Source organism: Geotrypetes seraphini, chromosome 5 (genome assembly GCF_902459505.1).
Source record: "Geotrypetes seraphini chromosome 5, aGeoSer1.1, whole genome shotgun sequence".
Lineage (NCBI taxonomy): Eukaryota > Metazoa > Chordata > Amphibia > Gymnophiona > Dermophiidae > Geotrypetes > Geotrypetes seraphini.
Genome location: NC_047088.1, coordinates 98,313,574 through 98,338,251, shown reverse-complemented (window position 1 = coordinate 98,338,251; position 24,678 = coordinate 98,313,574). Strand labels below are relative to the sequence as shown.

General features: G+C 44.8%; 1 protein-coding gene across 1 annotated transcript in view; it reads right to left on the bottom strand.

The window, feature by feature from the left end:
• The window catches only part of SEZ6L2 (seizure related 6 homolog like 2), a 168,787-nt gene that overhangs the window by 5,714 nt on the left and 138,395 nt on the right, over positions 1-24,678 (bottom strand). Inside the window, exons 17-19 of the mRNA XM_033944067.1 lie at positions 15,829-15,867; positions 13,115-13,232; positions 3,385-3,487 (exon numbers count right to left, since the gene is read on the bottom strand). Of these exons, the coding sequence (XP_033799958.1) occupies positions 3,385-3,487; positions 13,115-13,232; positions 15,829-15,867 (260 nt within the window). The remainder of the gene's footprint in view (positions 1-3,384; positions 3,488-13,114; positions 13,233-15,828; positions 15,868-24,678) is intronic.

The following is a 24,678-nucleotide window of genomic DNA, read 5'->3' as shown; positions in this document are numbered from 1 at the left end:
TAGCCTCTTGCTGCCGCTGATTGTTGCTGAAGGTATGCTCCAGTCTACGTCCGGCATATTGAAGTCTCCCATTAGTACAACGTCCCCCCGTAGAGCGATATTTTCTATGTCTTCGATTAGTTCCGTGTCCTTGTCTTCCGGTTGTCTTGGAGGTCTATATACCACACCAAGATACAGGCATTTTTCTCTCCCTCTGGCCAGGTTCACCCAGAGGGATTCCCCGGTGTACTTAACGTCCGTGATTCTGGTGGTTTTGATGCCTTCTTTAATGTATAGCGCTACCCCTCTTATTAGTCTCAGTCATCTAAAATAAATGAAAGCAAGCAAAAGACCAGGTCATAATCGGGATTTTGCACTTTAGCATCTTAGCTTGAATTGCAATTTTATGTTCATAGCTCCCATTGCTCTGCTATATGCAGGAAACGAAGACGGGAAACTGACTGGGTTGACGGTCAGTCTAGAAGAGGTATGCAGGCAGATTGATAGGCTTAAAAATGATAAATCCCCTGGACCGGACGGCATCCATCCGAGGAACTGAAAGGGGTTATAGTTGAACTGCTTCAACTAATAGCCAATCTGTTCTGGAAGACTGGAAAATGGTAAATGTTACGCCAATCTTCGAGAAAGGTTCAAGGGGAGATCCTGGAAACTACAGGCCGGTGAGTCTGATCTCGGTACCAGGAAAGATGGTAGAGGCGCTGATAAAGGATCGCTTCATTAGTCACCTAGATGGACACAATCTGATGAGGACCAACCAGCACGGCTTCGGCAAAGGAAGATCTTGCTTGACGAACCTGCTGCACTTCTTTGAGGGAGTAAAAAGGCAGATAGACAAGAGTGACCCAGGTCAATAATGTATATCTGGATTTTCAGAAGGTGTTCGACAAGATCATAGAAACATAGAAACATAGAAATAGATGGCAGATAAGGGCCACGGCCCATCTAGTCTGCCCACCCTAATGTCCCTCCCCTACCTTTGCCCTGTTAATAGATCCCATGTGCCAATCCCATTTGGCCTTAAAATCAGGCACGCTGCTGGCCTCAATCACCTGTAGTTGAAGACTATTCCAGCGATCAACCACCCTTTCAGTGAAAAAGAATTTCCTGGTGTCACCTCGTAGTTTCCCGCCTCTGATTTTCCACGGATGCCCTCTTGTGGTCGTGGTACCCTTAAAAAAGAAGATATCTTCCTCCGCCTCGATGCGGCCCGTAAGATACTTGAACGTCTCGATCATGTCCCCCCTCTCTCTGCGCTCCTCGAGCGAGTAAAGCTGTAATTTGTCAAGCCGTTCTTCGTATGGAAGATCCTTGAGTCCCGAGACCATCCGGGTGGCCATTCTCTGCACCGACTCCAGTCTCAGCACATCCTTGCGATAATGCGGCCTCCAGAATTGCACACAGTATTCCAGGTGGGGCCTCACCATGGATCTATACAATGGCATAATGACTTCCGCCTTACGGCTGACGAAACCCCTTCGTATGCAACCCATGATTTGTCTTGCCTTGGATGAAGCTTGCTCCACTTGATTGGCAGTCTTCATGTCCTCACTGACGATTACCCCCAAGTCTCGTTCTGCTACCGTTTTTGCTAGGATCTCGCCATTAAGGGTATAAGACTTGCATGGATTTTGGCTGCCCTGGTGCATAACTTTGCATTTTTTGGCATTGAAGTTGAGTTGCCAGGTCCTAGACCAGCGCTCCAGTAGGAGTAGGTCGTGCATCATGTTGTCGGGCATTGAATCTTCGTACGTTGTGCATTTGCCCACTACATTGCCGCATGAACGACTACTTCAAAAAATTGCAAGCCATGGAATCGAAGGTGAAATATTCACGTGGACTAAAAACTGGTTAGCGGATAGGAAACAGAGAGTGGGGGTAAATGGACAATACTCTGGCTGTAAACGCGTCACGAGTGAAGTGCCGCAGGGTTTGGTGCTTGGACCCGTGCTCTGCAACATATTTATAAACAACCTGGAAATTGGTATGACGAGCAAGGTGATAAAATTTGCAGACGATACGAAGTTATTCCGAGTAGTGAAGACACAGAAGGATTGCGAAGACCTGCAACGTGACAAACACGCTCGAGAAATGGGCTGCGACATGGCAAATGAGGTTTAACATATATAAGTGTAAGGTGATGCATGTCGGTTACAAAAATCTTATTCACGAATACAGGATGTCCAGTACAGTACTTGGAGAGATCCCCCAGGAAAGAGACTTGGGAGTACTGGTCGACAAGTCGATGAAGCCGTCCGCGCAATCTGTGGCAGCGGCGAAAAGGGCAAACAGAATGCTAGGAATGATTAAGAAGGGGATCATGAAAGGATTGGAGAAGGTTATTATGCCGCTGTACTGAGCCATGGTATGTCTCCACCTGGAATACTGCATCCAGCAATGCTCACCGTACTTGAAGGATACAGTACTACACAAAAGGGTCTAGAGAAGAGGGACTAAAATGGTTAAGGGGCTGGAGGAATTACCGTACAGTGAGAGGTTAGAGAAACTGGGCCTCTTCTCCCTTGAAAAGAGGAGACTGAGATGATCGAAACATTCAAGATAATGAAGGGAATAGACTTAGTAGATAAAGACAGGTTGTTCACCCTTTCCAAGGTAGGGAGAACGAGAGGCCACTCTCTAAAGTTAAAAGGGGATAGATTCCGTACAAACATAAGAAAGTTCTTCTTCACCCAGAGAGTGGTGAAAAACTGGAACACTCTTCTGGAGGCTGTTATAGGGGAAAACACCCTCCAGGGATTCAAGACATAGTTAGACAAGTTCCTGCTGAACCAGAATGTACGCAGGTAAGGCTAGACTCGGTTAGGGCACTGGTCTTTGACCTAAGGGCCGCCGCAGGAGCGGACTGCTGGGCACGATGGACCACTGGTCTGACCCAGCAGCGGCAATTCTTATGTTCTTATGTTTTATTTATTTTAGATGACTGAGACTAACATAAGCTCCTGATGCAGACAGCAGGGCTATAACAAAGGTCCATGTTGAGTCCTGTGATGAAATTATTTTAAATAAAGACCTTTTCACCTTTGGAGAGTAATTTAGCATGACTGTTTGTTATTTCCAATGTTTGTTTTTATCTGGACCTTTTTTGTGGAGATTGTCTTCCCCTTTTTGGTTATTGGGGAGATTGATTAGCCAGCATGTGAAAAACATTGGTCTCTTGGAATTCAATGGTAGATAGAAGCATCAGAGAATTTGATGCAATTCTGGAACTAATATATAACAGTGCCAAAAGATTTCAGTGTTTATTGTATGGCAGCCTTGATCTCATTGGAGTTTCATGGTAAACCATAATGTAGGTTTTGACTGAGTGTTGATTTGGTGTGTTATTGTTTTGGAGGTTTTGATTAACTGCTGAATACTTTTCCTTACCCCTGCCTCGTAGAGTGGATTATTGAAGTCTGATTCCACGGTAATGGGGCTGTAAGAGTGAGAATTGGAGAAGGAAAACCCAAATATCGACTTTCCTTGGAACCTAATGGAAAATGTGAGATGATGGGAGAGAAAGAGAAAGAAAGAAAGATAAAAGGCCATTAGTTACATCCCTTAGGATTTTAGAAAGACTCTCAACCCTATCCATCCCTTGCTATCTCAGCATGGAAGAGTTTGGTCTTAATATGCAACTTTCATTCTAATACTAAACCTACATCTAAATTCCTAGTCGAGTTAACACTCTTCCCCCAAGGAAAAATCACATATGCCCTGCGTTAATGATAATATACTTTCTTATTACAAAATATACTGTAGTAAACGAATGCACAAGATCTTATTCTATGGAACATACTGCTCCAAAAAAAGATCAATTAAAGAAAAGAGAGCAATTTTTCAATACCCAAAGGCTGCTAAATATGGCAATTTTTTTATTCACAACAAAACAAAAAAAAAAACCCTAATATTCCACAGTGAGTACAATTCAAATGATAAAAACAAAAAACTGTGGATGAGGAATGTTCTGAAAGATGATTTATTATTCATTCTTCATCATAAAAATACAAATATAAGTTCAAGTACACATGTGATTGTCCAACCGGACCCTACACGGTCCATGTTTTGGCAAACACGCCTTCCTCGGGGGTCCATATGATATAGGGTACAGAGATAAAAATGTGGATTAAAAACAGTAAACGCCACTTTGTTCCATAGCCATTTTGGTTATCTGCTCAAAGACATGTACACTGTTTTTAGTCCACATTTTAATCTCTGTACCCTATATTATCCAGACCCCTGAGGAAGGCGTGTTTGTCGAAACACAGACCGTGTAGGGTTCAGTTGGACAAACACATGTGTACTATATACCATATTTTTTGCTTCATAAGACGCACTTTTTTTCCACCCAAAATTGGTGGAAATGTCTGTGCATGCAATCACTGCACGCTGGCCCTTCCCTTCCTGGAGTTGGGGCAAGTGGCAGACTGGGGGCAGAGGAGGAGGAATCAGCTGCAGATAGGCAGGCTTCGGCATGGCAGGGAGGGAGGGAGGACAAAGGACAAAGGCTGGAAGGCAGTAAGGGGGAGGGGGCACAAACTCGGGACATGGGAGAGAGGGATTACGAAGGACAAAGGCTGGAAGGCAGTGAGGGGGAGGGGGCATGAACTTGGGACATGGGAGGGAGGGAATAGAAAGTGACAATTGTTGGTCCTGAATGAAGAAAGGAGTGTGGCAAGGAGTGTGGGGTTGGGTGCAAAGCCTGGCAGGGAATGAGGGGGGCTGGGTGCAGAGCCTGGTACACAGTACACAATTTGGTTCAGAATGGGTTTTTTTCTTGTTTTCCTACTCTAAATCTAGGGTGCGTCTTATGGAGCAAAAAATACGGTATTTGGACTTATATTTGTATTTTTATGATTTTATTGTGCAGAGTGAATAATAAATCATCTTTCAGAACGTCCAAAGTTTTTTGTTTCCATCATTTAATTTTTTATTCACAGCATAGATACTGCAGATATGGTAATAAGAGTAGAACTTGTATGGCCAGACTGGTATTACAGCATAAGGAAATAAGGGCTCCTTTTACAAAGGTGCGCTAGCGTTTTTAGCGCACACACCGGATTAGCGCGTGCTACCCAAAAAACTACTGCCTGCTCAAGAGGAGGCGGTAGCAGCTAGCGCACGGGGCATTTTAGCACGTGCTATTCTGCGTGTTAAGGCCCTAACGCACCTTTGTAAAAGGAGCCCTAAATTTATTCCAAATATCATGGATACTAATGGAAAAAAATAAGGTTAATAAGGAATGCAGATATCAATAAAACAATTTAAGCAATATTACCAAAAGTTTTATGCCTTTGCAGGTTTAAATGAGTTAGAAATTAAAAGCTTTTTATAGCAGATAGAACTCCCAGAATTGAGTGGGAAGAATTTAGAACAGCTGAATTCTCTGCTGCAAGGGAAAGAGATTGTCAAACCAGTAGGACATCTAGCTAAATTACAAGACACCAGGCCCATATGGGTTCCCTATTAAATTTTATAAAATTTTAGGTCACCAAGTAATGCCCACATTGGTAACAGTCTTTACTGAACCTATAAATAACAACAGGTTCAAGCCAAACCTGAACTCTGCATTAATTACAGTTATATTGAAACCTGGGAAGATCCCTGACATATTATTTTATTTATTTAATTTTCTTTACCGTTCTCCCAGGGGAGTTCAGAATGATTTGCATGAATTTATTCAAGTATTTTTCCTGTCAATTTATTCAAGCATTTTTCCTGTCTTTCCCAGTGGGCTCACAATCTATCTAATGTACCTGGGGCAATGGGGGGGGGGGGATTGCGTGACTTGCCCAGGATCACAAGGAGCAACGTGGGATTGAACCCACAACCTCAGGGTGCTGATGTTGTTGCTTTAACCACTGTGCCTCACTTTCTTTGGTATTTCTAGGACATAGAAGTCCGCCTGGAACCATCCTTACATTCCAATCATAGGAGTTGCTGTCAAAGCCCACTCCAGTCTATCTCAAACCATCTTGCTATATATGGGACACAGACTATAATACAGACTATACAAGTCTGCCGGCACAGGCCTTAGTTCTTCACAGCTGGAGCTGTCATCTAAGCGCCACTTGGCTCAGGAATACATGTAGTCAATATAAGGCTAAATTCGTATACCGATCGGTTTGCACCCCTTTGTGACCCGATTTCCCTCCGACCCGAATCACTAACCTGTGTCTCGATCATTCTCCGATCCACGCTTGCAAATGAGGGAGAACTGTATTCAAATGATGGCAGGCAGCAATTCACTAACAAAAAACCTGCAACATAGACTGGACTGGCCGATCCCACACAAGCGACTGCTGAGGACCAGTCGCTCAGGTCCTTTCTGACAGCCCTGCCTTCTGCCGCCCTGCTCTCTGCTCTGAACTCCTGCTCTCAGCCCTGATCTCCTGCCTGCCCCGAACTCCTGCAGCCACGATCTCCTGCCTGCCCCGAACTCCTGCAGCCCTCGATCTATTGCCTGCCCCGCAGTGCAAGCCCATGGTTTTAACCCGCAGGCTTAAAGCGGGTTAAAATCACGGGCTTGGGAAGCAAAAAAAAAAAAAAAGAAATTTCCTGCTTTGCCGAGTACAAAGGGCCAGCGCATGTGCAGACCATCTACATAAGGTCTGCACATGCTCAAGGATCGCTGTTCAGTGATCCGATTCAGTCTATTTGGGGCGTGATTCCGATCGCCCTCATTTGCATGAATCAGCAAATGAATCAGCCCCCCGGACATGGATCGGATCTAATCCCTCGCGGATCCAATCCATGCCCTTAGTGAATCTAGTAATAGAACAAAAAGGACTTGCTAGCACTCAGTATAATAGATGTAGCCCTCAGATACCTGTGCTGCACAGTGATCAGAAAACACACTGAAATAGCAATATACAGGTTTGCACGTTGTCTTTCATCGGGCATACATATAATTTTTTAGAATTTTTGCAATGCTTATAATTTAGTGAAAACAGCAAACACCACGTAGTGATAAATAGTGACACTTATCTTTAAAGTGGATGACTCGTTTGCTGAGCTTGAACTCGTGGCCCAACGGGACCCATTTCACCGAATACGGCTTCTTCAGGGATCTATTTTCGTCAAGCGTGTATAGCGCGGTCTGACTTTGCAGAACTAAAAAATTCTAAAAAATTATATGTATGCCCGATGAAAGACAACGTGCAAACCTGTATATTGCTATTTCAGTGTGATTTCTGATCACTGTGCAGCACAGGTATCTGAGGGCTACATCTATTATACTGAGTGCTAGCAAGTCCTTTTTGCTCTATTACAGTATTTTCCTGGGACTTGACACCATTACTTTTGAAGTAGTGAGCCACTAATAATTAACCTTAGTGAATCTAGCCCTAAGAAGTGTGTTTTTTTATACCATCCATTTTCTAATTAAAGATTCTCTGTGTTTCATCTTGCACTTTTTTGAATTTCTTCACTGTTTTAGTCTCCACCACCTCCTTTGGGAGGGCATTCCAGGCATCAATTACCCTTAATTCCTAAGTCTACCATCTTTCAACCTCAGTTTATGTCCTCTAGTTTTACTGTTTCTCCTTCTCTGGAAAAGATTATTTTCTGTATTAATATTAAGGCTGATTCTGGTACAAAGGACATTTGAGTTCTGACAATAGGTGATATTTCCATATTCGCCAGTTGATTGCAGAAAGATGAAATTTATATTCTTCAGCTCCAACACCTTTTCCAGTGCTGTAGACCCCACTGGTTTTTCCTTTTGCAAGCTAGTTGAGAAGGTATGGTTCTGATCTGCTCTGATAATATTTTTTTTTTTTTGGGGGGGTATCAGAGTTTGATACTTTCAGTGTTAGAGAGGTCCCTGGTGACCCCGGGGTAGCTCCACCTGGGAGAGGATGCAGACTCTGTATCAGACATCTGCAGCTGGCAAGGCAACCTTCAGGATTCCTGTCTGACTGGCCTGCATTGGAACTTGTAGAAACTCAGGGTTCGTTCCCCTTGAAGCTAGCTTGCATTCTGATTTATCTGGTGCTTCAGCGCAGGTTGTTTGTCCTCAGCATCATCTGCATTGGGAATAGGGAAGAAATGTGGGTCCTAGTCATGTCTGTCACCTTCTACAGCTCACCACCTTTCTTGTCTTTGCACCTCCAGGTGCCCATCCAGTCCTCAGCTGAGAAGCAATGCCAGGGTTATGCAACCCAAAGATGTCTGCTCCTACATGCAGACCTACCAAAGCCTTATGTGATGGTGAACTGTATTCCTCAGATGCCAAGGTGCCTGACAGCAACACATCAAGGAAAGGAAAGACATTAGGAAGATGGTAGGGCTGCTGGGAACACAGAGGTGTGAGATGAAGCTGTGCACAATGGTTGGGGAGTGGGGAGGGGATGACCAGGTCCACAGAGGTTGTTTAGGCATGGGCCCAATCCACAGCGGTTGTTTAAATATGGGCCCAATAAGCTGCCACAGCTGCCCACTCCCTATTGCACCCATGAGTCATGTGCCCTGCTATGTTGCCACTCAGGAGGGACCCTAGCCCCCCTACCCCACCCACCTCAACACCCAGCCCCTCACATGGGTGCCCTGGAAGTGATTCCATGAGATCTCTTAGGGAGAGTAGGAGAAAGTGGATGCTGTGGATGGGCAGACTGGATGGGCCATTTGGTCTTTATCTCCCATCATGTTTCTATATTTTCCCCGACTCTGGGAGAGGTAGCCCCAAAGGGGACACACACAACATAGCTTCCATCTCCCAAATGTACCTGACTGCTATGTTGCAGCTGACGTGTCCAGGGTGCCATGAATGCTGACTGAGGGGAGGAGGTTGAGGACCATCTGTTCCATTGGGGGCAGCGCTGGAACCAGGAAGTGATGTCAGAGGCAGATTTGAGGCTGACACAAGCAGCAGGTTGGAGATGCTTCTCATGCTAACAAAAAACTAAAGGTATGAGGGGTTGGGGTGGAAGTGAAGGCGCATGTGCAGCGTGGGAGGGATGGGAAGGAGCAGGGGCAGAGAGGAGAAGAGATGTCAGTGCCCCCACCAATATGGGGCCAGGAGTGGTCCATACCCCTCCCCCCTTTACTACACCACTGCCTGGCCTATTCTGCGTTACTTCAATCTCCCTTAGTGTGTCCTAGGCTTCCTTCCTACCCCTTGGTCTGTCCTGTGCCTCCTCCCTATTTCTTTCCCTCCCTCTAAATGTGTCCTGGGCCTGACCCAGCAGCAGGAGTGTGGGCTTCTACTGGGAGGCCTTCTCATTCCCCTTCAGGGCAAGTCCTCTTCCTTCTGTTCCTCTCTGGCCCTTGCAGACAGTTCCTCTGCTTTCTGGGGATGGCAACATGCTCCAGGGGGGAGGTGGTAGCAGTTAATTGCTGCTGCATCTGCTCCTCCTCCACGACAGCCTCTTCCTCCACCTCCTGCAGTGGTTGCTGCCGCCTCTGCTCAAGTTGGCCTGTGTGTGAGAGAGGTTTACCATGAGGGTTTGCGCATGGTTAATGTGTTGCATTGTGATACAGCTGGGAGTGAGGTGGTAGGAATGGGTGTAAGTGTAGAGCCATGTTCTGGAAGCAGGAAAAAAGATAAGAGGGAGGAGGCCAATGAGATGACATGGGAGCAAACCCTGATGTGGAGAGCGGTTGGGATGTGAGAGTGTGATTGTTAGATTTGGGCACATGTCTGTGCAGGGGGCCTCATGGTAGTTGTTATGCATTAGATTGATGTGAGTGGTTGTACTTGAAGGCTTGAGTGCTGGGGGGACAGGTAGGAGATCGCATGTTGACATAGGTAGGGGTTCCCAGGGTTGGAGGGTGATAAAGAGGCAGAGGTATGTGCATGTTTTGGCTCTCCATGCTGTAGTCATTGCTGAGGTGCCTCTAAATAAAAAATGAGGAGGGTAGAGAATGGGGGGAGGGATTCGGTCACCCGAGTGTGATACTCCCGAGGTTTAATGGGACTCCCCTTGGGCTCCAAGCTCAGTCCGGACAATGAAAAGGTCAGAAAAAGCCCCTGCCTATCCTCTCCAAAAGTTCCTAAGGAAAGGCCTAGAAAAACAAGAGAGCACAAGCTTACCACTCCACTGATTCTATGAGGGACAGAACTGTTAGAATTCAGTGTGTTCTCAGTCTCCACCTGCTGGCAGAGCAGCGTGCCGGTCTGGAGGGATGTTAAAGAATAAAATTTTTTAAATTGTTTTTTAAATTGGAGTTTAATGGCATTGATCAATTAACAGCGCCAATTGAACCAATTAAAAAATTAAGTTAGGCATGCTAATCTGGGCACCTAATGGCAGGCACTTTTTATAGGATCAGGGCCTTTATGAGCAAGCTGCAGACCTCGTCATTTCAAAATTAGGCAGCGGTGGGGCACCTACCATCGTCTAGCTTACAGCGCCGTTTATAGAATATGGCCCTTTATCACCGCTGGTGGAGTTGCTCCATACAATGGGAAATGTTAGTAAGGAACTGGACCAGCTGCTCCACAATGGAAATTGGTGTAAACTGTTGTTTTCAAACAAAATTTTTGCCCATAATCTGCTTTTAGTTCTGTTTTATTACAATCACTTGATTTTAAGTAGTTTAGTATTATTTTTATGTGTAACTTTAGGGTTGAGTTTAGTGTTAGGTATTTTATTATTTATGATGTTGTGTGTTTAGAGAATATGATTGGGGTTTTTTTTTTTTGTTTCAATAAATTTTTATTAAATTTTCAAAAAAAGAATATTATGCATATTGCAAGATGAACAGCAACAAGGTATTTCCAAAACACACCAAAGAGCAAAACGCTCAATGAACACATACAGAACAAAAAAAAAGTTTGTACACTATATTAAACAAAATGTATGTTTTTTGTTACACGCCTAGAATTGTAGGATAAGCAGAATATAAATTGTTTACATCAGGGGTGTCCAACCTGTGGCCGCATGCGGCCTTGTGAAGACAGGGGGTGGGTAAGCAGAGTGGGCAGACTTGATGGGCTGTAGCCCTTTTCTGCCGTCATCTTCTATGTTTCTATGAAGTATTTTGTGCGGCCCCGGTCAAGGGCGATGCAGTGTTTTCCTCTGTTTCCCTCGGGTGTTTACCGTCTTGCCGGCTCCCTCCTCTGTCTTGCTGCAGCGTTTGCGCATTTATGCAACCCCAGAAACATTTTTTTTGGGCCAATGCAGCCCAAGGAAGCCAAAAGGTTGGACACCCCTGGTTTACATAAATAAATAAATGTGATTTTGGAATCAGATGCAGCACCTTTTAGAAAATATGATGGAATGGAATGTCTCACAATATGTTAAACTAAACCCTCTTCTACGAAACCGCGCTAGCGTTTTTTAGCACAGGGAGCCGTGCTGAATGGCCCGCACTGCTCCCGATGCTCATAGGAACTCAAGGAACAACTTTGGGCACGAGGATTTATACCACCGCAAACCTGGTGTAAATCCTGGTACACAAGTCAAGCGCAGAACTCCCAAATTCTATAATGCTACAGGGATCTTTAGTTAATGCCGCTGACCTGCCCCCGTTTCTGCCCTGTCCCCATGAGCTCAGTCCCCGACCCCGTCCCCACCCAGTCCACATGAGCTCAGTACCCGTCCTGTCACCGTAAACCATCTGATCTCATCCGCACAAACCATCTCCCTTCTGTGTTCCTATTTTCCCCATTTCTAATATCTCCCCTCTGTATCTGTATACTCCCTCCTGTGTCCGGCATTGCCCCTCCTATGTCCATATACCATCTCCATGTATCTCCCCTTTATGTCTCTGTTCCTAAGCCCCCATGCACATAATTTCCCCTATGTTTCTGTTATCTTTCTGTGTCCAGATTTCCCCTCTCTTCCTCTTCCACACCAATGTGTCTCTCTCCTCTCCAACCACATCTAGCTTCTTTCCCTCTTTCTCCCTCCCCCCCCCCCCACTTCTCCCAGCATCTGGCTCTCCTGCCTGTTCTCACCTTTCTCTTTCCTACTGTGGGTTCAATATTTGTCTCCCTCTTCATCCCCTTGGCCCAGCATCTCATTCCCTTTCACTCCCTCCTTCCTACTGTGAGGAAACGCGCATGGTCATGGATCGCGTGGTCCAGCAATCCCCTCCCACCCAATCGCCACATCCCATCTCCCTCCCTCCCTCCCTCCCTTCCCCTCACCTTATCTGGCAAATTTAATTTTTCTTCTTCCAGCGGCACGCTTTCAACAAGTCACGCGCGCAGCTGTTTGAGTTGAATCTTCTCCTCTGATGCAACTTCCCGTTTCCGGTTGTGTCAGAGGAGAAGATTCAACTTAAACAGCTGTGCACGCAACTTGTTGAAAGCGTGCCGCTGAGAGCAGAAAAATTAAATTCGGCACATAAGGTGAGGAGAAGGGAGGGAGGGAGATGGAGGGACGCAGTGATTGGATGGGAGGAGGCTGCTGGACCATGTGATCTGTGACCACACACATTCCCTTACTTCACTGCGGAGACAAGACCATTCACCGCTTCATGCCATTTAAACACCATTTTAGCTGAATTTCAAGCACCTACCAACGCCTAAAAAATTGGTGCTGGAATCGCGCCTTTGTAGGGCTTTAGGCCTACCTAACACCACTATGAACATGGCTAATGCCGAAAGTGGCAGTAGGTGGCCTAAGGTGCCTATTTGTGCATAATTCACAACAAAGTTAGGCCCCAGAAATGTAGTCCTGGAAAACCCTTGCCTAAATTTCCCATGCCTATCTTTCCCGGAGGTGCAATTCTCTATAGGGCACCATCGTGTCATTGATATGTGATCAATGGCCGTTTTTTAGGCAGCCGCTGATATTGTGCTATATAGAGAATCCAAGCCCAAAACATTTCCACATGGATCTTTATATACAATAGTTCTTCTACTTCTTCACTTCTACTTATCACATATATAGCGCTAAAAGGTGTACTCAGCGCTGTGCATTTTGACATTTATAGACAGTCCCTGTTCGGAAGTACTTAGCAAGATGCAAGTGCAAATCCTAATTGGAGCAAATTAACTGCAACAATTGACTGTTAGTGCCAATTTTAAGAACTTGGTTCTTGGGCACACAATTTTGGTCACCCTATATAGAATCCAGGGGTTAATGGCTATGTATAAGTAATTATTTTTAAACCCCCATCTTGGTCCTGTTACCCACATCTTTTTGTCTAAAACACCCTTACTCACTTGGTGTAGTAGATATATATTCCACCAATAACGAGGATGACCAGAATGATTGGCAGGAAGATGGCTAGGGCGATGTTTCCACCTTCCATCTGGTGAGAAGGGCCTGTTGTTTGGGTAACTGAAAGAGAAAAAAAGACACAGAAAAATGTGTGACCCAATCCATGACCAACGAGAGCTCTCCTGAAAGCACAGACCATCTAGTGAAAGCTTATTTATATAAGAACAATTGGGCTAGTCCAGTGGCTTTCCAGTTGGCTTGGGCTAGAGATGCTGCAGATATAGCATTCACAGATCCCATGAAGGAAGGATTCATAAGGGAAGATTCTCAAATGTTGGCGGTAAAATTTGACAGACCTTGTTGCGGTCGCTACTGTAACAATTTCAAAAAGGTGAGCCATTCTTAAAAAATCAAGCATGCAAATGGGGTTTGCGAAGAGTCACAGAGGGTCACTAAATTTGCATTTGCTGATCACTGGTGACAGCGATCGGCCCATGCACAGAATAAACCCACAAATTTTTTTTAAAAGACCCCCGAATCAAAGATCGGCAGGAGGGATGCCCACTCCCTCCCGCTGCCGACATCAAGCAACCCGCCGGCAGCGGGAGGGATGCCCACTCCCTCCCACCACCAACCAACAGCCCCCCTGGGCCTCCGACGACCCCCCTGCCCTCCTTACCTTGTTTACGAAGGCCAGCTGTCAGGATGCCTACTCCTTCTTGCCAGCAGGCCCGTCTCTACAAAATGGTGGCCCTTCTCCTTCCCCAGTGCATCCTGGGATGCACCGGGGAGGGACCTAAGGCTCTGATTGGCCCATGTTGTTTAAGGCCCCTTCTAGGCCAATCAGAGCCTTAGGCCCCTCCCCAGTGCATTCGGGGAGGGATCTGATTGGCCCAGACACCTAAGGCCCCTCCCATAGGAAGAGCCTTATGCTACCTTGGCAAATCAGAGCCTTAGGCCCCTCCCCGGCGCATCCAAGGATGCACCGGAGAGGGGAAGGTCTGCCATTTTGAAGAGGCAGGCCAGCTGGCCTTTGTAAATAAGGTAAGGAGGGGGCGGGGAGGTTGTCAGAGGCCCGGTATGATGTCAGGGGGGCTGTTGCTTAGCAGCAAGAGGGAGTGGGCATCGCTCCCGCTGCCAAGGGGTGTGTGCTTGGCAGTGGAAGGGAATTGACATCCCTCCCGCTGCTGGGTGAATGTCAGGAGGAGGGTGTTCCTTGGCGGCAGGAGGAATGGGCATTTCTCCCACTGCCAAGGGGTGTTGCTTGGTGGCAGAAGGAAGTGGGCATCCCTCCTGCTGCTGGGGGAGGATGTCGTGGGGGTTCTTGGTGGCAGGAGGGAGTGGGCATCCCTCCCACTGCTGGGAGGAGAGGGGGGTGCGCATTGCTTGGTGGTGGCAAAATTTTCTGGCAGGCCTGAGCTGTTATGCCTTACTTTCCTGTCAATGCCTGAGCCAATCAGCACTCAGGCACTGACCAGAAAGTAAGGCTACGACAGCTCAGACCAGCCGGAAAATTTTGTTCGCAAATGTAAGACAGCAAAGTTAGGGAATCACCTGGTAATAATAGAGAATCGTTCGGAGTGCTCATTTAAATATTAATGACCTCGTTGTAATCCATTTGCATGGCAGAGTCAGAGACTGCTAGGAAGCTCAGAAAAGACCATGGTAAGCCATTTTGATAATCTGCTAGTATAATACATGAACGCTAAACCGGCTGGAACCAGTTTAGCGACCACGTTAAAGTTTTTAGAATCTTCTCCATAGCCAGTATTTTGTGGCTGAATTCAGGGTTCATGAGTATAAGATTCTAGGTACTCTGGTGCATGACTTTGGCTGAGGGTTGTTACTGCAATGACTGGACTTATTACAGTACATTATGAGGATAGATGGAATATAAAATATTGAGAAAAACCTATAGAAGTCAGTTGTGATTGAGCTGGTGGTCCACAGAACTAAGAAGAAACTATTGAGTCAAAAGGAAATCAAACATATCCTGATGAAAGTAAATCAGAGCTAATATGAGGTAAAAGTGACCCAAATCAGCTCTCCTGAAGAAAAGAGCCCAATCAGAGCTTTTCTGATCATGAGCTAGGAGCAGTGGCGTAGTAAGGGAGGGTCTTCCCCAGGCGCAGTCTTGGTAAGGTTTGCCAGCCCCTCACCCCACTCCTTCTCAAACCCCCCTATTGTGCACATGTGCCCCCTTCTCTTCCCTCGTACGTTTTTAATTTTCCCTGCACGAGCAGCATCACGAACTTGCTGCCCGCATCAGTATCGCCTCTCTCTGTCGTCACTTCCGTGCCCCGTGCCAAGGGAGTGATGTCAGAAGGATAGCCGACATGATGCGGGCAGCAAGTTCGTGATGTTGCTCCTACCTGGAAAATTAAAAAGGTACGCAGGAAGGGAAGGGGGGCATGTACGCGGCAAGGGGGGGTCGGGAAAGAGCGGGGCAGATGTGCCACTGCCCCGGGTGCCACTCACCCTTGTTACACTACTGGCTAAGAGTCCCAGAATGCACTGTGGGAGGGAAAGGTGAAAGGTTAGACTAAAAATCCTAGAATGTGGGAAAGAATAAAGGTTGATCTAGAAGTTCCAGAATATAATGAGGGATATGCAGAGGTGAAAACTTGAACTAAATGTCCAAGAATATACTGGAATGGGAGAATCAAATGCGTTTTTAAATGCCCCCCCCCCATCTCTCTCTTTCCCACTCTCTCACCTTCAAACTTCCGGTCATCAAGCAACTCTTCATATGTAACTAGGAGAGACAAAGAGAGAGAGGGTTCACAGACCACAGCACTTAACTTTTAGGTTTTGATCATGTTGGTATCAGTGGATTAGTGGGAGGAGGCTAGGCAGGGATGAATTCAGCATTTTCTAATACACATGATAATACCAGAAATAGTTCTATAGATAACAATATGACTTTTGTATAGGTTGGTGCCTCCGCAAAGTATGTTTCTACCCCACTGGTGGCACTTACCTGAAGGAAAGAAGCATATTGGTGCCTACACAGTAATTACCAGCACTATCATGTACTAGAAAACACTGAGCAACTTCCCATGACCTCTCTTACAAATTTTTCTTTCCCTCTATATCACCATCTCCCCCTTCCTTCCTTCACTTTCCCCTCCACAGCTTCTCTTACCTTCCCTTAGCTTGGTCCGTAAGCCACCCCCTCCCTCCTTTTTGTAGGTAGCTTCTTCTACCTGCACAAGTTTTGTCTGTCATTTCTCCCTAGTCCCTTTCACCCTTTGCTCTGTCCTCCCTTTCGTTGTCCCTTTGCTTTGTCCCCCTTTTCTTTGCCTCCTTCCCTTATTTCTATACTGTTTCCTTTTCATATTCCGTTACTTTCTCTTCTCCCCCTTATCTTACCCCTTTTCGCAACTCTACTGCTTCTCTCCTTTGCTCCTCTTTAATCTCTTGTAATTGGTATAGTTTTTTTTAACTTAATACATTTTGTAGCACATTTTATTCAGCATATAGTATGTTTTATGCAATCACCTTGGTTTCTGCAATTCAACACCTTTAAGAGTTTCATTAAGTCCCTGAGTAGACAATTTCCATATCAAGATGTTACCAAATAATGATTTTGCAATGTATCATAATACATGACTCATTGCCCAGACCTTTTTATGCTCGATGTGTTGTTGTTTGTTTTTTTTAAGTTTCAAAGTTTTATTATGAAATGAAAATACAAGAGAAAATATACAATAATCCGGAAACAAATACAACCAGAAATTAAAAACCAGAACACACGATGAAAGAGTCTACCACGTGGTGTCTGCGCGGAGACAAATGAACCCAACCAAGAAACCAAGCACCCCCCCCCCAAAAAAAAAAACCTCCCCCACCCCTCCAAGCACTCCAGTGTCAGAAATTCATGAGGGCACTTCGGGCGCCATGGGACAAGGAGCCCAAACCGCCCGGAATTTCCTCCATCGACCTGAGCCACAATTCTTAACATCCAAATATTCATACTTTAACAAGGTAAACAATTCATTTTTCCACATAGTAAGGGTAGGCACCTCTGCTTGCCGCCATAAGAAAAGGATACATTTTCGAGACAACAATGAAGCTTTTTTCAGCAATAAGCAATTACCCTTAGAAAATCCCAAAGAAGTGAATTGAGAGAAAAGCAAAACATCCGCTCTCAGGGGAATTCTTTTTTGTATAATCGTCTGCAGATGGAAACCAACAAAGGACCAAAAAGTTTGTACTCTGTCACAGGACCAAAACATGTGAAACAATCCAGCTGGTGTTGAATGGCACTTAGGACATTTGGCATGAGTATGCTCGATGTGTTTTATCTCATGTGTTCTAGTGGCCATGTTGTATTTTATTTGATTTCACTTATACATTGTCAATAAATTTCATTTGCCATTTCCCATACGCTGAAGGGCATTTTTGAAAAAAACATCTACGTTCAACTAGGATGTTTCCAGCTGAACGTTCAAAATTGGAGATTCAAAAATTGCCATTTTCGAATGGCACACTGCTGGACGTCCAAATATATATATATTTTTTGAAAATCATCTACTTAGACGTCTTGTCCACCGGAACGTCTGACTTTATACCACATTTTTGATCAGAAAAACATCCAGGTTGAAAACATCCTAATCCTGACCATTTGGATGTGGGTGGGGCCAGCATAGTAATGGACTGGCCACATAGACATCCCGAGACAGCAATGAGACACCTTAGAGGGTACTGCTTTGAACTTCACATAAAGGGTGCCAGCTGTATATTTTACCATAACCCCCTTTTAATTTAGGGTGAGCCCCACAAACCTACTATACCCTCCTGTGTACCACCTCAATAGCACTTATGACTACAGGTGGCAGCTATATGGCAGTATAGTAGGTTTTGGGTGGGCTCACACATTCTACCATAAATGTAGTGGTTAGAGTGGCTTATGGGCCTGGGTCCTCCTCTCTATGATTCATTAGCCCACCCACCAGGCTACTTAAGACACCTGTGTACATCTCTACTAGACTTCCCCATACCAGATGCTGCTGTTTTAGAGCCAGGTATGTACCTTTTTGTTCTCATTTTTGTGTGGTGGAAGGGGGGTCAGTGAGCACTGGGGGTGTGTGGGGGTGTCTTACCTTGATGCATGCAGTAGTCATCTGGTCAGTTTGGGCACCTATGTGGCACTTAGACCCTTCTAAAATAGGTCTAGTTCCAAATATATAAGTTCCGTCCAGGATGTCTTGCAAAATGTTTGATTATCGCCGAAAGACGTCCATGTCTAACCCACCCTTGAGATCACTCAAAGCCCGCCTATAACATGCTTTCACCACGCCAATCTCATTCTCTGGATGTACAGAGCCTGGAACACCTCGCTAGACATACAAAAAGACTATTTCGATTATCAGCACTTGGAAGTCCTGGCAATTAGGACATCCAAGTGCCGATTTAGGATGTTTTTTGGATGTCTATGTTTTTTTATTATGAGCCTGATAGTGCATGTTTTATATTTTTTGTTTCCTGTTTGGTTTATTTTATACATTTGGCTTATATATTATTTAGGACTGATATTTATATTTTTAAGTGTCATATTTTAGATATACCCCTGAAGAAGCCTAATAGTAGGTGAAATGTGGACCTCATCAGGTATTCCTGTTAATAAAGTTATTTCCTGTGAGAACTTTACTCTGGGTAGAGAATGACATGGGGACAAATTTTTCCCTGTCTCTGCAGGAACTCAATTTCTCCGTCCCACCCCGGCGAGTTTTGTCGCTGTCCATTCCCAGTCCTGTAAGCTATGCCTTAACTGCACAAGCCTCAAACACTTATGATTTTAAAGTGTTTGAGGTTAGTGCAGATTAGAGAGCTGCATGGGAACGGGGACGATGGGAATTCCACGGGACCCGCGGGGATCCCGTGGGTTCCCCCTTCAGGTCACAGGGATCTCGTGGGGATGCCTCCTCAGGTCATGGGGACCCCAAGGGGACCCCCCTCGTAGTCTCGGGGATCCCGCGGGGTTGGAGGCAGCTCGAGCCAAGGGCCTCGTCTTCTTTTCTTGCTCTCCATCTAGCTCTGCTATGCATCGTGCAACATTCCCAGCATGCCACACATAGCTGACCCGGAAGTCTTCCCCCGACATCAGAGCTGACGTCGGAGGGAAGGCTTCGCATCAACCACGTGCAGGGCCCGCTGCCCTGCAAAAAAGTGCAATTCTGACGTCGGGAGAGGTACAGTCTTGTGGGAGGGAGGAAGCACATTGGGACATGGGAGGGGCCTAAACACAGGACACAGAAAGGAGGGAGGGAGTGCATTTTTGGACACAAAAGGCATAAACTTGGGAGAGAGGTTGGAGGAAGGGAGGGAAAGAAATGCTGAGGGGGGGGAATAGAAAGGGAGAATTGGGCATGAGTGTATCAGTGAGAGGGAAACAGAGATGTACACAGGGAATGGAAGAAAGAGGATAATTTTTGGTCATAGGGAGAGAGGTACAGATGAAAGGGAAGAGAAAGATTAGAGGGAGAAATGTTGTGGTGGAAAGGGAACAGTACGACAGATTGAAAGGGATGCAAGAGGGAGGAATGTTGGACATAGTGGTGAAGAAAGGAATGGAGGGAGAGATGTATGGTGCTGGAGAGGGGTGATAGAAGGAGAAATGTTGGGCATGATGTTGGTGGGCAGGGACGAAAGATACTGCACATGGTCCAGGGTATGAGAGGGATAAATGCTGGACCATGGTAGGAGGAATCAATGGACAGCAAAAGAAGAATTTACAGAAGATGGGAAAGCAGAAAAAAGAAACTGGGACCAACTTGATGGAAAAATAAGTCTCCAGACATCAAAGATAAAAATGGAATTTATTGACTAAAATATGTTAGCTTTGGGAAATGTATACAGCAGATGTTTTTGATTTGTGTTCAAAAGAAAAGGAAATGCATTTCTGGTTTTATTTCTACAGTGTTGAAGTACTTGCTGACCCTTGCTGTGGCTGGTGGGGATCCCCAAGCACCGCTAGCAGAGGACCTCCTCTAGAGACGGCTAGAACTCCACTCCACCAAGCGTAGCAGTCGCTGGCAGCATCCATAAGCCACTGAGGTGCCAGCATCTGTGAATCAGGATGCTACTGCTGCCTGCCAAGCTTGGCAAAAGGGACCCCCGGCCAACTGCAGAAGTCCTCAGCTGACAGCATGGGGGTCCTCATCCGCTGAGTATTTATATTTTATATTTACATTAGAGGCTTTGGTAGAAACCCGTTTACAAAGTGTGTATTCTTCCCAATTAATATTTCCAAATTAATAAAGTGTCTTTGCTTATTTGTAAATGGGTCTCTTCCAGAGCCTTTAATTCAGAAGCATAATTAAATGAAATAACTTCTGAAGTTTATAGGGACGGGCGTGGACGGATTTGATTCCAGCGGGGCGGGTTTGACTCCTAGTGGGGATGGGTTTGATTTCTGTTCCCGTGCAACTCTCTAGTGCAGATGAGGACAGAGCTTGCAGGAATGGGGCAGGAACAGGAAAAGAACTCGCTGGGATGGGAACATGAGTTCCCGCAGGGATGAGGAAAAATTTGTCCCCATGTCATTCTCTAACTCTGGAATCTACTGTTTTGTTGGGATTCATGGCTAAGTTCTATTATTTCTCAGGCCCATTCATACATGTCCTTTAGGAAACTATTGAAAACTGATTTATTCGAGAAGTTTGTAAATTGATGTTTCAGAATATTGATTGGAAATTTGCACACTGATTTTATAGTTTTACTTTTTAAGGAATATCTATCTATTTTTGCGAATGCATTTTATTCAATTATTGTATACTTTTAGCCATTTTTAGATTTCGTACTTTTATTTACTGTTGGTATATTTTTAGAAATGTATGTGAACCGCCTAGAACTATATGGTAGGGCGGTATGTTAAAATAAAATAATTATTATTATTTATGATTAAGGCCAGTCCTCATCCTCTTTGACTTAACCACTTTTGATGGCTCTTTGACATTCTGTCTTTGTTTGAGTCCCTTCCATCACAACTTTGGAGCAGTTTTCAAACTTATTTATTTTAAAGATTTCTGTACCGCACCATCTAACATTCTAGCTGGTGTACTACAATATACAAATCATATAAACATATGATATACAAAATACTTATTCATCTCCACATCAATTCTGAAGTATAACATGAAATTTCTGAGTTAGACTAAACCGTGTAGTCCTTTTTACATACAGACTTTGTACCAGATTTCAAAGCAAAAGCATGCACATATTTTCCCTTTGAAATTTGTTGCACATGCAAACTGCCTGCTTTTTATGAGAATGTGGGATTTTTTTGTTTTTTGTTGGGGGTTTTTTTGTTGTTTTTTTTACTGAAAATAAGGTGCATAGGTTTGAAAATGGAATCTGTATGGCTTCACCTAAACACAGTCCTGGGAATGCTTTTTTTAAATGCAACTAAATGTAAACGTATCTGAAACATCAGCATATACAGTGTATTTATTTGCACTGAGGGAGGCCAATTCTCAGAAATATAACTCACTACTTCATAGAGTACTATTGTCTAATAAACATAAAGAGGGACATTTTTGATAGGTCATCTAAATCTGACTTTGGACATTTTGAAAAAAACATGTAAAAATCAGGCAGAGAAAATGTCTATTTTTGAATCCACATGACTTTTTAAAAAATTTTTTTTGAAAATGGCCCAGCTAGATGTCCCTTATTTGTTTTACAAACAGGTATAGCCCAAAATGTCTAAATTGTGCCCTGGACGTTTTCTAAAATGTTTATCGCTGTATAACGTCCAACTGCTAAGCCCGCCCTAAACCCACCCAAAATGTCCTAACATGCCCCCTAAAGATTTAGGGGTCCTTTTATCAAGCCGCACTCGGACATTTCAACATGCGCTAACCCCCACGAAAGGCTAAAAAACTAACGCCTGCTCAATGCAGGCGTTAGCGGCTAGCGCACCTTAGTAAAAGAGGGCCTAACATTTCATTATTAAAGACGATAATTAAAACAATGGATACTTATCTTCCCATGCTGTTAAATGTAATGTCCCATACGGCCTCTTTTACAAAGCCGCACAGCAACAGCCTCGAAGCCCTTTAAATCTCTATGGGCTTCGGGGAGTTAGCGCAGCACAGCCGCTAACGCGGCTTCGTAAAAGTTCATTATCAATTTTTACAGCTGATTGCAAATGTCCCCAAAATTTCCATTGGTGAACGAAAAGGGGCTACTCCTCTGTGCTCTTTACATAAAGCTCCATAAATAAGTCCAAAAATCTCTAGTCCCAACATATTCCAATCGCAGCTTCTTTAGGGGATTGCATAGCGGGAATTCTCTGCCACAACCCCACAGCAATTGCCTTTGGGATTTTTGGACTTATTTATGCCGAGTCACATAAGTTAGTCGTGTGACACATGCATTTAGGCCTCTTCTACTACTACTACTATTTATCATTTCTATAGTGCTGAAAGGCATACCCAGGGATTTACATTTAACATTCTATAGACGGTCCTTGCTCAGAAGAGCTTACAATCTAATTTGGACAAACAGACAGGACATCTCAGGGTTGGGGAGTTTCTGGTAGGAGGAATGATGCAATGGGTTTAGGTATCTGACAGTCAGTGGGAGTTAAGAGTTGAAACAGCTTCACAAAATGTGGACTCTTAGCTTGGATTTGAATACTGCTAGAGATGGAGCATGATGTATAGATTCAGGCAGTCTGTTCCAGGCATATGGTGCTCCAGCTCACATGCCTATCCACCCTGATCTCACCCATTGGCTCCCTACCAGCAATTTGGAGTTTCTCGCTTTGGTTTTTTTTCCATGACTTCCTCGGCCTGGCATCTCTCGCTTTCTCTGCCCCCACTACTGTGGTTTCTAAACTTATTTGTGCCGGTAGTGCTGCAGGACACAGCTTCTAGCCAGTGTGAAGCCTTCTTTCTGCCATGTCCCACCTCCTCTGATGCTACTTTCAGTTTCAGGGGGATGGAGCAAAGCTAGGGGAAGTCACCAGGCCAGCTGGAAGTAGCATCTGTTTAGCACTACCAGACACAAATAAGGTTGCAGGACCATGGGTGGGGGGGGGGGGAGTGCCGGGCCATGGGAGTAGTGGAAGGAATGAGAGAGAGAAAATTTATCAGAGGGAGGAGAAAGGAAAAATAGCGCAGGGATGGGGGAGGAGAAAAAGAGATGCTGGGATAGTGGGGGAAAGGAAGAAAGAAAGAGATGTCTGGTGATGGAGGTAGGGAAAAAAGATGCCAGGACCTGCAGGAAAAGAACAAAAAAGGAGAGATGTTAGACCCCCCCCTCTAAGGGGCAAACATAAGAGAGAAAAACAATTGTGGACCCCTGGAGAGGGGGGCAGGAGGGAGGAAAGAGAGAGGGAGAGTTGCTGGCCTAGGAGAAAGAGAAGATAAGATAGAAATAGGGAGAGATGCTAACAAGTGGTGTTGGTGGGGGTGGGAGAGGGTAAGGACATAAGAACATAAGAATAGTCTTACTGGGTCGGACCAATGGTCCATAAAGCTCAATAGCCTGTTCTCACAGTGGCCAATCCAGGTCACTAGTAGCTGGCCAAAACCCAAGGATTAGCAATATTCTATGCTACCGATATAGGGCAAGCAATAGCTTTCCCCATGTCTTTCTCAATAACAGACAATAGACTTTTCCTCCAAGAACTTGCCAAACCTTTCTTAAAACCAGCTATGCTATCCGCTCTTATCACATCCTCTGGCAAAACGTTCCAGAGCTTAACTATTCTCTGAGTGAAAAAATATTTCCTCCTATTGGTTTAAAAGTATTTCCTTGTAACTTCATCGAGTGTCCCCTAGTTTTTGTATTTTTTGACGGAATGAAAAATCGAACTACATGTACCCATTCTACTGCACTCAGGATTTTGTAGACTTCAATCATATCTCCTCTCAGCCATCTCTTTTCCAAGCTGAAGAGCCCTAACCATTTTAGTCTTTCCTCATACGAGAGGAGTTCCATCCCCTTTACCATCTTGGTCGCTCTTCTTTGAATCTTTTCTAGCACCACTATATCTTTCTTGAGATAAGGAGACCAGAATTGAACGCAACACTCCAGATGAGGTTGCACCATGGAGCGATACAGGGGCATTATGACACTCTTAGTCTTGTTAACCATCCCTTTTTTAAATAATTCCCAGCATCCTGTTTGCTTTTTTGGCTGCTGCTGCACATTGGGCAGAAGGTTTCATTGTATTGTCTACAATAATGCACAGATCCTTTTCTTGGGCGCTAACCCCCAAGGTGGACCCTAGCATCCGGTAACTGTGATTCAGGTCATTCTTCCCAATGTGCATCACTTTGCATTTGTACACATTAAATTTCATCTGCCATTTGGACGCTCAGTCTTCCAATTTCCTAAGATCCGCCTGCAATTTTTCATAATCCACATGCGTTTTAACAACTTTGAACAGTTTAGTGTCATCTGCAAATTTAATCACCTCACTTGTCGTTCCAATTTCTAGATCATTTATAAATAAGTTAAATAGCACCGGTCCCAGTACAGACCCCTGCGTCATTCCACTGTTTACTCTCTTCCACTGAGAAAAATGACCATTTAACCCTACCTTCTGTTT